The following is a 14,009-nucleotide window of genomic DNA, read 5'->3' as shown; positions in this document are numbered from 1 at the left end:
GTCGACTGAGGGGACAGCAGGTGACCTTTCCAATGGCAATCAGCCACAACATTAGAAGGACATTGTCGAGCAATTATCTCACTACACACAGATAGACCTTTTTCTTTATTAGGGGAATTTTGTTTGAAAAAAAAAAGAAGAGTTTTTACGGAGAAAAAAAAAGAACAACAAATGAAGAGTCTAGTCTGACTATGATTACAGAACCAGGTCTAGTCTGACTATGATTACAGAACCAGGTCAAGTCAGACTATGACTACAGAATCAGGTCTAGTCCGATTATGACTACAGAATCAGGTCTAGTCCGATTATGACTACAGAATCAGGTCTAGTCTGACTATGATTACAGAATGAGGTCTAGCCTGACTATGATTACAGAATGAGGTCTAGTCTGACAATGATTACAGAATGAGGTCTAGCCTGACTATGATTACAGAGTGAGGTCTAGCCTGACTATGATTACAGAGTGAGGTCTAGCCTGACTATGATTACAGAGTGAGGTCTAGCCTGACTATGATTACAGAGTGAGGTCTAGCCTGACTATGATTACAGAGTGAGGTCTAGTCTGACTATGATTACAGAATGAGGTCTAGTCTGACTATGATTGCAGAATGAGGTCTAGTCCGACTATGGTTACATAATGAGGTCTAGTCTGACTATGACTACAGAATGAGGTCTAGCCTGACTATGATTACAGAATGAGGTCTAGCCTGACTATGATTACAGAATGAGGTCTAGCCTGACTATGACTACAGAATCAGCTCTAGTCTGACTATGACTACAGAATGAGGTCTAGCCTGACTATGATTACAGAATGAGGTCTAGCCTGACTATGACTACAGAATGAGGTCTAGTCTGACTATGATTACAGAATGAGGTCTAGTCTGACAATGATTACAGAATGAGGTCTAGCCTGACTATGATTACAGAATGGGGTCTAGTCTGACTATGATTACAGAATGAGGTCTAGTCTGACTATGATTACAGAATGAGGTCTAGTCTGACTATGATTACAGAATGAGGTCTAGTCTGACTATGATTACAGAATGAGGTCTAGTCTGACTATGATTACAGAATGAGGTCTAGTCTGACTATTATTACAGAATGAGGTCTAGTCTGACTATGATTACAGAATGAGGTCTAGTCTGACTATTATTACAGAATGAGGTCTAGTCTGACTATGATTACAGAATCAGGTCTAGTCTGACTATGATTACAGAATGAGGTCTAGTCTGACTATTATTACAGAATGAGGTCTAGTCTGACTATGATTACAGAATGAGGTCTAGTCTGACTATGATTACAGAATGAGGTCTAGTCTGACTATTATTACAGAATGAGGTCTAGTCTGACTATGATTACAGAATGAGGTCTAGTCTGACTATTATTACAGAATGAGGTCTAGTCTGACTATGATTACAGAATCAGGTCTTCATAGACCTTTTCATTATTTAAAGTAGTAGCAATCTAGATTCTAAACACACAGGTGGAATATGAAAATATTCCCCCAACAAAGGATAAAATAAAAAAATGTCAGAGTCGAGGCTGTTTTAAGATTATCTTCCAGGGTAGTTAGATAATATCTCACACATTACGACAACACATCTGCTGCTGTTCACTAGCAGAGAGAAGTGACTGAATCACTAATACATCTCCACTCTTAGAAAAAAGGGTTCCAAAAGGCTTCTTCGGCTCTCCCCATAGCAGAACCCTTTTTGGTTCAAGGTAAAACCGTTTGGTTCCAGGTAGAACCATTTTAGGTTCCATGTTCTATCGGGAACCAACAAGGGTTCTTAAAAGGGTTCTCCAATGGGGACAGCCAAATAACCTTTTTAGGATCTTGATAGCACCTTTTTTTCTAAAAGTGTAGAGACCATGGGAGTTGAGCAACTACAGACACATACAGCAGCCATTCGACCAAGAATATATTTGCAGTCCAAATGGCACCCTATTCCCTATTTAGTGCACTACTTTTGACCAGGGCCCTATGAGGGTGCAATTTGGGATGAAGTCTATCTATCATCTACCTCAGTAGCCTTGCAGACGAAGAGAGATTGCAGACTGGGAAACACTGCTAGTTTACCACAGGGGTATTCATTAGGCCTTGGTTTGTTGCCAACATAGAAATATAATTACTAGAACAGGAAATCCCCTGTTCAAGTCAATGTTTGGTGATGGGTGAATGGGCGGCTATATTGAGCAATTCCATTTCGATGATTGCCAACACTACCTTACTACAATGACTGATTCGACTGTTTGTTACTATTAACTTACTATTACACATTATAAGTGAGATCAAGTAAGATATAATTAAAATTGTCATCTCAGACCAAATCCCACCGCTGTCACCAAATTTAAACGTATTTAATGTGTGTGAATGAAAAAAAGGATCCTTAACATAGTGTGACCAATTGGGTTCAAACACGGGTCTCCTACACGCGAAAAGAGGATCAGGTCAGGAGCCAAGGCATTAGCTCCAGAGCCAACAACACAGCAGGTCTCAGTCTTGTTCTAACCCAACCTCTTCTACAACAGTCTGATTTTGAATCATGGAGTATACTGTTGGATTACAAAGCATACAGTTGTCTCACACACTCATCCATCAGCATCAGCAGAAGCCATAGGTGAACTTTCTCAGACATGTTGAGTGTGATTTATCTCAGCAAACTGATTTACCACAACAGCATAGCACCCAATCCTTAATGCGATTCAAGCCGAAGGCCAAATGCACCCTCTCCTAGTCCTGGCTGTGACATTTTAAAAGTTAAAGGTTTGGCTATGCAGTCTCATGATGACTCTGGTCTGCATGGTGCAACACCCAACCAACTCCACCAACACCCTGTAACAAACAGGAAAATGAAAGAGCAAGCAGTCTAGGAATGAGTCCCAAAATGGCATCCTATTGCCTACATAGTGCACTACTTTTGCCCAATGCCCCTGAGCCCAGGTCAAAGAATAGGTTTTCCATTTGGGACACAAGTTAGGAGAGCTAATTAAATAGCCTCTGGCTTTTCCCCCTGGGAATCGTAACTTTAAAGCCGGGGAAACAATTAGACAGTGGTGGGTCACAGAGGACCTCAGGTTGCTATTGTGGACCAGGAGTCATGTGTGTCCCAAATGGTAACCTATTCCTTACATAGTGCACTACTTTATACCAGAGCCCACTATGCAGGGAATAGGGTGCCATTTGCGACGCAGACTCAGTCGGATCATTACTGCATGAAACATTGTTCTCACAGCCCTATAAGCACTAAAGATTGAATGATCTAATTCTCTTTAGTTTCACCTCCACCCATCCCTTAGTCCATTTCTTTCTCAACTAGTTTGAACGTTTCTGTGTGAATGAGAGAAAGATAGAGACAGAGAGAGAGATAGAGACAGAGAGAGATAGAGACAGAGATAGAGACAGAGAGAGAGGCAGAGACAGAGATAGAGACAGAGAGAGAGGCAGAGACAGAGAGAGATAGAGACAGAGATAGAGACAGAGAGAGAGACAGAGATAGAGACAGAGAGAGAGGCAGAGACAGAGAGAGAGACAGAGACAGAGAGAGAGACAGAGACAGAGAGAGAAAGAAAATAGGCTTTTTACAAAATTATCGTACGACACCATGTATTCACCCTGGACACCCTAATTTACAAACAAACCAAATCAAAGGCAAAACTTTTGACTCAATTTGGCATGAGGGCCTGCTATACAAATTGATGGAAAATGGTGTTGAGGGAAAAAAATACAACATTATAAAATCCATGTACACAAAGTGTGTCGTTAAAATTGGCAAAAAACACGCATTTCGTTCCACAGGGCCGGGGGGTGAGACCGGGGTTCAGCTTAAGTCCCACCCTCTTCAACATATATCAACAAATTGGCGAGGGCACTAGAACAGTCGACTTCACCGTATTAGAATCTGAAGTCAAATGTCTACTATTTGTTGATGATCTAGTGCTTCTGTCCCCAACCATGGAGGGCCTACAGCAGCATCTAGATCTTCTGCACAGATTCTGTCAGACCTGGGCCCTGACAGTAAATCTCAGTAAGACAAAAATAATGCTGTTCCAAAAAAGGTCCAGTTGCCAGGACCACAAATACAAATTCCATCTAGACACCGTTGCCCTAGAGCACACGAAAAACTATACATACCTCGGCCTAAACATCAGCGCCACAGGTAACTTCCACAAAGATGTGGGGTGGCAGGGTAGCCTAGTCGTTAGAGTGTTGGACTAGTAATCGAAAGGTTGCAAGTTTGAATCCCCGAGCTGCCATGGTACAAATCTGTCATTTTGCCCCTGAACAAGGCACTGTTCCTAGGCCGTCATTGAAAATAAGAATTTATTCTTAACTGACTTACCTAGTTAAATAAAGGTATAATAAATTGTGAATGAGCTGAGAGACGAGGCAAGAAGGGCCTTCTATGCCATCAAACGGAACATAAACATCGACATACCAATTAGGATTTGGCTAAAAATACTTGAATCAGTTATAGAACCCATTGCCCTTTATGGTTGTGAGGTCTGTGGTCTGCTCAACCAACCAAGATTTCACAAAATGGGACAAACACCAAATTGAGACTGCATGCAGAATTCTGCAAAAATATCCTCAGTGTAAAACACAAAATAATGCATGTGGAGAAGAATTAAGTGTTACGTTCGTCGATGGAAGGATCGGACCAAGGTGCAGCGCGGTAAGCGTACATCTTAATTTATTAGATGAACACCAAAACAAAACCAAAATAAATACGAAAACGTAACGTTCAATACAGCACAGTACCAAAAACAAGATCCCACAATCTAAGGTGGGAAAAAGGGCTGGCTAAGTATGATCCCCAATCAGAGACAACGACAAAAAGCTGTCTGTGATTGGGAACCATACTAGGCCAACAAAGAAATAGAAACATAGATTTCCCACCCTAGTCACACTCTGACCTAACCAAATAGAGAATAAAAGGGATCTCTAAGGTCAGGGCGTGACATTAGGACGATACCCGCTAATTATCAAAATCCAGAAAAGAGACGTTAAATTCTACAACCACCTAAAAGGAAGCGATTCTCAAACCTTCCATAACAAAGCCATCACCTACAGAGATATGAACTTGGGGAAGAGTCCCCTAAGCAAGCTGGTCCTGGGGATCTGTTAACAAACACAAACAGCCCTCAGAGCCCTAGAAAAGCAACACAATTAGACCCAACCAAATCATGAGAAAACTTGACAAATTGGAAATAATTTACAAAAAACTGAGCAAACTAGAACGCTATTTGGCTCTAAACAGAGAATACACAGAATACCTGACCACTGTGACTGACCCAAACTTAAGGAAAGCTTTGACTATGTACAGACTCAGTGAGCATAACCTTGCTATTGAGAAAGGCAGACCTGGCCCTCAAGTAAAGAATGAGGAGGAAACTGAGCTGCACTTCCTAACCTCCTGCCAAATGTATGACCATATTAGAGACACATATTTCCCTCAGATTACATAGATCCACAAAGAACTCGAAAACAAACCCAATTTTGATCAACTACAACCGATATTTAGGTTTTTTTATTTTCCATTTTGTACTTTACCTATTTGCCCTTAAATTGAATTTAATTGAATTGAGAGGCAGATAGAGAGAGAGAGAGAGAGAGAGAGAGAGAGAGAGAGAGAGAGAGAGGCAGAGAGAGACAGAGAGAGACAGAGAGAGACAGAGAGAGACAGAGAGAGACAGAGAGAGACAGAGAGAGACAGAGAGAGACAGAGAGAGACAGAGACTAGGAGGAAAGGCTTCCGGATCAATTTCACTGGTTGTGGAGTGTACAGGGAGAAAAAGAGTGGAAAATCATGAATTTGTTCTGCATGAGGAGGTTGTGCAGTCTGCAGCAGTTTTAGTTAAAGCTCTACTGATGCGTCTCACCCAGGGAGACTTGGCATGGAGACTTGAGACTAGGGCCATCCCCTCCCATCCCAGCCATTCCCCTCCCAGCCCATTCCAGCCCAGCCCATCCCCTCCCCTCCCATCCAAGACCATCCCCTACCAGCCCATCCCCAACCATCCCAGCCCTTCCCCTCCCATCCCAGCCCATCCTCTCCCATCCCATCCCAGCCCATCCCCTCCCAACCCAACCCCTCCCAGCCCATCCCATCCCAAATCCTACCAACCCATCCCCTCCAATCCCATGCCAGCACCTACCCTCCCATCCCTGCCCCTCCCATCCCCTCCAAACTCAGCCCGTCCCCTCCCATCCCAGCCAATCCCCTCCCATCCCAACCCAGCCCCTCCCATCCCAGCCCATCCAAGCCAATCCCAGCCCATCCCAGCCAATCCCAGCCCATTCCATCCCATCCCAGCCCCTCACAGCCCAGCCCATCCCAGCCAATCCCAGCCCATCCCAGCCAATCCCAGCCCATTCCATCCCAACCCAGCCCATTCCATCTCATCCCAGACCCTCCCATTCCATCTCATCCCATCTCATCCCATTCCATCCCATTCCATCCCAGTCCATCCCAGCCCAGCCCATTCCATACCAGCCCATTCCATCCGATCCCATCCCATCCCAACCCAACCCATCCCATCCCCTCCCATCCCATTCCATCCCAGCCCCTCCAAGCACAACCCATCCAAGGCCATCCCATCCAAGGCTATCCCATCCCATCCCTTCCCATCCCAACTCAACCCAGTCCATCCTAGCCCATTCCATCCCAGCCCATCCCAGTCCAGTCCATCCTAGCCCATTCCATCCCATCCCAGTCCAGTCCATCCTAGCCCATCCCATCCCATCCCAACCCAGTCCATCCCAGCCCATTCCATCCCATTCCATCCCAGCCCATTCCATCCCAGCCCATCCCATTCCATCCCATCCCATCCCATTCCATCCCATTCCATCCCAGCCCATTCCATCCCAGCCCATCCCATTCCATCCCAGCCCATCCCATCCCATTCCATCCCAGCCCAGCCCATCCCATCCAATTCCATCCCATTCCATCCCAGCCCATCCCATCCCATTCCATCCCAGCCCATCCCATCCCATCCCATCCCATTCCATCCCATTCCATCCCAGCCCATCCCATCCCATTCCAGCCCATCCCATCCCAGCCCATCCCATCCCATCCCATTCCATCCCAGCCCATCCCATCCAATTCCATCCCAGCCCATCCCATCCAATTCCATCCCAGCCCATCCCATTCCATCCCAGCCCCTTGCTTTATTTTCTCTCCCTGCTTTGTGCTCTCCAGGACCCTTAAATATGCTGTCATTATGGACGACAGTAAGGTAGGAATCGGTAGGAATGATCTGTCATCAGGGCTTGTTTGAATTCCATACTATCTAACTGAGTGCCTCCAGATGAATAGAAAGTCAACCTATCATTTCTATGACTGCCACAGTCCTTGACTGTATTTGACTCGTGTACAGACAGGGATTTCCAGCAGAGCACACATTGATCTGCTACCTGCTATCCCACTGGGCAAACACTGGTTGAATCAACGTTGTTTCCATGTCATTTCAACGAGGTGATGTGGAACCAACGTGAAATAGACGTTGAATTGACATCTGTGCCCAGCGGGTTGTGTCTGTTTCTATGATCTGATACCTGCAATGCGTCTGTCTCCATGTTGGTCTACTGTCCTTCTGTCTCCATGTTGGTCTACTGTCCTTCTGTCTCCATGTTGGTCTACTGTCCTTCTGTCTCCATGTTAGTCTACTGTCTTTCTGTCTCCATGTTGGTCTACTGTCTTTCTGTCTCCATGTTGGTCTACTGTCCTTCTGTCTCCATGTTGGTCTACTGTCCTTCTGTCTCTATGTTGGTCTACTGTCTTTCTGTCTCCATGTTAGTCTACTGTCCTTCTGTCTCCATGTTGGTCTACTGTCCTTCTGTCTCCATGTTGGTCTACTGTCCTTCTGTCTCTATGTTGGTCTACTGTCCTTCTGTCTCCATGTTGGTCTACTGTCCTTCTGTCTCCATGTTGGTCTACTGTCCTTCTGTCTCCATGTTGGTCTACTGTCTTTCTGTCTCCATGTTGGTCTACTGTCCTTCTGTCTCCATGTTGGTCTACTGTCTTTCTGTCTCTATGTTAGTCTACTGTCTTTCTGTCTCCATGTTGGTCTACTGTCCTTCTGTCTCTATGTTGGTCTACTGTCTTTCTGTCTCCATGTTGGTCTACTGTCCTGTCTCCATGTTGGTCTACTGTCTTTCTGTCTCCATGTTGGTCTACTGTCCTGTCTCCATGTTGGTCTACTGTCCTTCTGTCTCCATGTTGGTCTACTGTCCTTCTGTCTCCATGTTGGTCTACTGTCCTTCTGTCTCCATGTTGGTCTACTGTGCTTCTGTCTCCATGTTGGTCTACTGTCTTTCTGTCTCCATGTTGGTCTACTGTCTTTCTGTCTCCATGTTGGTCTACTGTCTTTCTGTCTCCATGTTGGTCTACTGTCCTTCTGTCTCCATGTTGGTCTACTGTCCTTCTGTCTCCATGTTGGTCTACTGTCCTTCTGTCTCCATGTTGGTCTACTGTCCTTCTGTCTTCATGTTGGTCTACTGTCCTTCTGTCTCTATGTTGGTCTACTGTCTTTCTGTCTCCATGTTGGTCTACTGTCCTTCTGTCTCCATGTTGGTCTACTGTCCTGTCTCCATGTTGGTCTACTGTCCTTCTGTCTCCATGTTGGTCTACTGTCCTTCTGTCTCTATGTTGGTCTACTGTCCTTCTGTCTCCATGTTAGTCTACTGTCCTTCTGTCTCCATGTTGGTCTACTGTCTTTCTGTCTCCATGTTGGTCTACTGTCCTGTCTCCATGTTGGTCTACTGTCCTTCTGTCTCCATGTTGGTCTACTGCCCTGTCTCCATGTTGGTCTACTGTCCTTCTGTCTCCATGTTAGTCTACTGTCCTTCTGTCTCCATGTTGGTCTACTGTCCTTCTGTCTTCATGTTGGTCTACTGTCCTTCTGTCTCCATGTTGGTCTACTGTCTTTCTGTCTCCATGTTGGTCTACTGTCCTTCTGTCTCCATGTTGGTCTACTGTCCTTCTGTCTCCATGTTGGTCTACTGTCCTTCTGTCTCCATGTTGGTCTACTGTCCTTCTGTCTCCATGTTGGTCTACTGTCTTTCTGTCTCCATGTTGGTCTACTGTCTTTCTGTCTCCATGTTGGTCTACTGTCTTTCTGTCTCCATGTTGGTCTACTGTCCTTCTGTCTCCATGTTGGTCTACTGTCTTTCTGTCTCCATGTTGGTCTACTGTCCTTCTGTCTCCATGTTGGTCTACTGTCCTGTCTCCATGTTGGTCTACTGTCCTGTCTCCATGTTGGTCTACTGTCTTTCTGTCTCCATGTTGGTCTACTGTCTTTCTGTCTCCATGTTGGTCTACTGTCCTTCTGTCTCCATGTTGGTCTACTGTCTTTCTGTCTCCATGTTGGTCTACTGTCCTTCTGTCTCCATGTTGGTCTACTGTCCTTCTGTCTCCATGTTGGTCTACTGTCCTGTCTCCATGTTGGTCTACTGTCCTTCTGTCTCCATGTTGGTCTACTGTCCTTCTGTCTCCATGTTGGTCTACTGTCCTGTCTCCATGTTGGTCTACTGTCCTTCTGTCTCCATGTTGGTCTACTGTCCTTCTGTCTCCATGTTGGTCTACTGTCTTTCTGTCTCCATGTTAGTCTACTGTCTTTCTGTCTCCATGTTGGTCTACTGTCCTTCTGTCTCCATGTTGGTCTACTGTCCTGTCTCTATGTTGGTCTACTGTCTTTCTGTCTCCATGTTGGTCTACTGTCCTTCTGTCTCCATGTTGGTCTACTGTCTTTCTGTCTCCATGTTAGTCTACTGTCTTTCTGTCTCCATGTTGGTCTACTGTCCTTCTGTCTCCATGTTGGTCTACTGTCCTTCTGTCTCCATGTTAGTCTACTGTCCTTCTGTCTCCATGTTGGTCTACTGTCCTTCTGTCTCTATGTTGGTCTACTGTCCATCAAACAACATATATTTCACCTCTGTATCTTTTGCTAGAGATCTTAGACCTCTAGTTCTACTATATTGATAAATAATCATCAACTGATTATTTCATAATATAAACCACCTGATAAATTTGACTCTTTCCAAAATGAGTTTGAATGACGCCCCCTTGAAGACGCGAAGCCATTTGAACACTAGATATGAAATCCGTGGGAACTGAATTTTGAGTAGAGAGGAAGTTCAATGAGGCAGATAAATATTATTCTAAATATGCAGGTTGATGAGGCACTGCTTGTAATTCCAGAAGAAAATGTTGACACACCGCAAATTAAGGACATCATTATTTACATTCAATCACAATCTTAGAGGCATAGTTATACAAGTCAAAATACTGTTGAAAATAAACAATTCCTTACATTAACTTCAAAACATCAATATCAACAGAAAAGAATGTACTTTGTGTTGAAGGGTTTTTACATTGAAAAGGTAAACGTATTTGGACTTACCATTGTTGTTTCAGCGATGGACCCAAAACTGTTAATAAAAATGTTGCATGTTACGTTTACAGGGGGACCTGTGAAAGAATGAAAAATAAATCATATTATTTTCTTTTTAAAGAACTGTGAAACAAAAAACAATCCTTGCAGACTGAAAACACAGTCCTTCCTCCTTTATTACACTGAAAACACAGTCCTTCCTCCTTTATTACACTGAAAACACAGTCCTTCCTCCTTTATTACACTGAAAACACAGTCCTTCCTCCTTTATTACACTGAAAACACAGTCCTTCCTCCTTTATTACACTGAAAACACAGTCCTTCCTCCTTTATTACACTGAAAACACAGTCCTTCCTCCTACCTCCTTTATTACACTGAAAACACAGTCCTTCCTCCTTTATTACACAGAAAACACAGTCCTTCCTCCTTTATTACACTGAAAACACAGTCCTTCCTCCTACCTCCTTTATTACACTGAAAACACAGTCCTTCCTCCTTTATTATACTGAAAACACAGTCCTTCCTCCTTTGTTACACTGAAAACACAGTCCTTCCTCCTTTATTACACTGAAAACACAGTCCTTCCTCCTTTATTACACTGAAAACACAGTCCTTCCTCCTTTATTACACAGAAAACACAGTTCTTCCTCCTTTATTACACAGAAAACACAGTCCTTCCTCCTTTATTACACAGAAAACACAGTCCTTCCTCCTTTATTACACAGAAAACACAGTTCTTCCTCCTTTATTACACAGAAAACACAGTCCTTCCTCCTTTATTACACAGAAAACACAGTTCTTCCTCCTTTATTACACAGAAAACACAGTCCTTCCTCCTTTATTACACAGAAAACACAGTCCTTCCTCCTTTATTACACTGAAAACACAGTCCTTCCTCCTTCCTCCTTTATTACACTGAAAACACAGTCCTTCCTCCTTTATTACACTGAAAACACAGTCCTTCCTCCTTTATTACACTGAAAACACAGTCCTTCCTCCTTTATTACACTGAAAACACAGTTCTTCCTCCTTTATTACACAGAAAACACAGTCCTTCCTCCTTTATTACACTGAAAACACAGTTCTTCCTCCTTTATTACACAGAAAACACAGTCCTTCCTCCTACCTCCTTTATTACACTGAAAACACAGTCCTTCCTCCTTTATTACACAGAAAACACAGTCCTTCCTCCTTTATTACACTGAAAAAAGAGACACAAATGGATTGTGTTAAGTAGTATATTTGTGGAACACATTATATAAATATTAATATAATAACATGTGCTATTTAGCACTTAAAGTGACTTACATTCTTTAAGTACGAGTGGTCCTGGGAATCTACCAACTGAGTTACAGAGGACCTCAACGAAATATCCCATAAGCCTGTGTAAAACTGTACACAGAGGTACTGTAATATCACGTTGTAAACACACAGTGCTCCATGTTGACTGAGAGATTATGAGAATGTCCCCCCCCCCAAAAAAAACCCCGCTAAGATCCTCAGAGACACTCCAAGGTTGTTTCCAGGCAACAGTGCCGAGGTTAGAACAAACACCACAGGTTTGAAGCATGTCCGTTGAAGGCCGTATTACTTGCTTGTACAAACAAAAATGTGATTACCCAGTGCCCGGTGACAAGAGTTGACTTTCAATTGGCTCAGGGAAAAAGGACAACAATGGGAACAAGTCTAGCCCCCATCCATCACCTCAGGAAATGACAGATATTGGGTTTGAACAGTAAATTATATTACGCTTCAATTCCAAGTAAAAGCCTTCCTCATCACCGGAACCTTTACGTGAAGCCTGAAAGCCAATCATTTACCTTTACGTGAAGCCTGAAAGCCAATCATTTACCTTTACGTGAAGCCTGAAAGCCAATCATTTACCTTTACGTGAAGCCTGAAAGCCAATCATTTACCTTGTACGTGAAGCCTGAAAGCCAATCATTTACCTTTACGTGAAGCCTGAAAGCCAATCAATTTACCTTTACGTGAAGCCTGAAAGCCAATCATTTACCTTTACGTGAAGCCTGAAAGCCAATCATTTACCTTTACGTGAAGCCTGAAAGCCAATCATTTACCTTTACGTGAAGCCTGAAAGCCAATCATTTACCTTTACGTGAAGCCTGAAAGCCAATCATTTACCTTTACGTGAAGCCTGAAAGCCAATCATTACCTTTACGTGAAGCCTGAAAGCCAATCATTTACCTTTACGTGAAGCCTGAAAGCCAATCATTTACCTTTACGTGAAGCCTGAAAGCCAATCATTTACCTTTACGTGAAGCCTGAAAGCCAATCATTTACCTTTACGTGAAGCCTGAAAGCCAATCATTTACCTTTACGTGAAGCCTGAAAGCCAATCATTTACCTTTACGTGAAGCCTGAAAGCCAATCATTTACCTTTACGTGAAGCCTGAAAGCCAATCATTTACCTTTACGTGAAGCCTGAAAGCCAATCATTTACCTTTACGTGAAGCCTGAAAGCCAATCATTTACCTTTACGTGAAGCCTGAAAGCCAATCATTTACCTTTACGTGAAGCCTGAAAGCCAATCATTTACCTTTACGTGAAGCCTGAAAGCCAATCATTTACCTTTACGTGAAGCCTGAAAGCCAATCATTTACCTTTACGTGAAGCCTGAAAGCCAATCATTTACCTTTACGTGAAGCCTGAAAGCCAATCATTTACCTTTACGTGAAGCCTGAAAGCCAATCATTTACCTTTACGTGAAGCCTGAAAGCCAATCATTTTGGTCAATTAAAGGCTTCTACTTATTGATGACATGTCAGGTTAATATCAAAAACTTTACAACATTTGAACTTAATCGTACACTACATCAAATGTGTGGGACATGAAGGTAGAGTCATATATACGGCACAGTCTAAGTGCACATAGTCACATGTCACAGCAGGACTACATTCCCTCACATCCTTTACATTTTAACACAAACAACCTCCGTGTTTAAGGTTTCTAGCTTCCTCTAATACAGATGCCTGGCGGCTACAATGAACTGAAGGCTCTGAATTATTTTGATGAACAATTATTGTCCCTGTCACTGTCTCACAGCTGCTGCACTAAGGAAGTGGAGAGCACACACACACACACACACACACACACACACACACACACACACACACACACACACACACACACACACACACACACACACACACACACACACACACACACACCCACACATACACATGAATAATCATCACATTTTACCCCTGGACAAATATCTTGTTTTTGAGGTACATCATCTAATTAAATTAAAATCAATACAGTAATCACAGACTAACAAGGACAAACTAAGTAATCAAGAAAAAAATAACTCAGGACATCTTCCAAATAATTTGAAGTCACCTTTCATAGCATGAATGCTTCTGACAAAAGTAGGCCTATAACCAACAATCAGCCTGTACAGTAATGATCCCACATAAAAACATTCTAACATTTAAAACTTTCATACAGTGTCTTCTTCCATGGTGTCTGACAAACAAACTCCGACAATGCTACTCAGCCATATTAAGAATTTATTTTCAGGGCTGGGGAAAGAGGAGAAAAGAGAAGGACAAGAGAGGAGGAGGAAAGAGGAGGAGAGAGGAGGAGGGGGAGA

At 43.4% G+C, this 14,009-nt stretch overlaps 1 protein-coding gene across 3 annotated transcripts in view; it reads right to left on the bottom strand.

Moving 5' to 3' along the window:
- The window catches only part of LOC115167237 (glycine receptor subunit alphaZ1), a gene marked incomplete in the record, with an annotated part of 62,228 nt that overhangs the window by 30,013 nt on the left and 18,206 nt on the right, over window positions 1-14,009 (bottom strand). For all 3 annotated transcript variants that reach the window (XM_029721448.1, XM_029721457.1, XM_029721465.1), the window contains 1 exon segment: window positions 10,405-10,472. In XM_029721448.1, coding sequence (XP_029577308.1) covers window positions 10,405-10,472 — 68 coding nt within the window.

The sequence above is a fragment of the Salmo trutta genome, chromosome 3 (genome assembly GCF_901001165.1).
Source record: "Salmo trutta chromosome 3, fSalTru1.1, whole genome shotgun sequence".
In the NCBI taxonomy this organism is placed as follows: Eukaryota; Metazoa; Chordata; class Actinopteri; order Salmoniformes; family Salmonidae; genus Salmo; species Salmo trutta.
The sequence above is the reverse complement of the archived record's forward strand: the minus strand, read 5'-3'. Positions and strand labels throughout refer to the sequence as shown.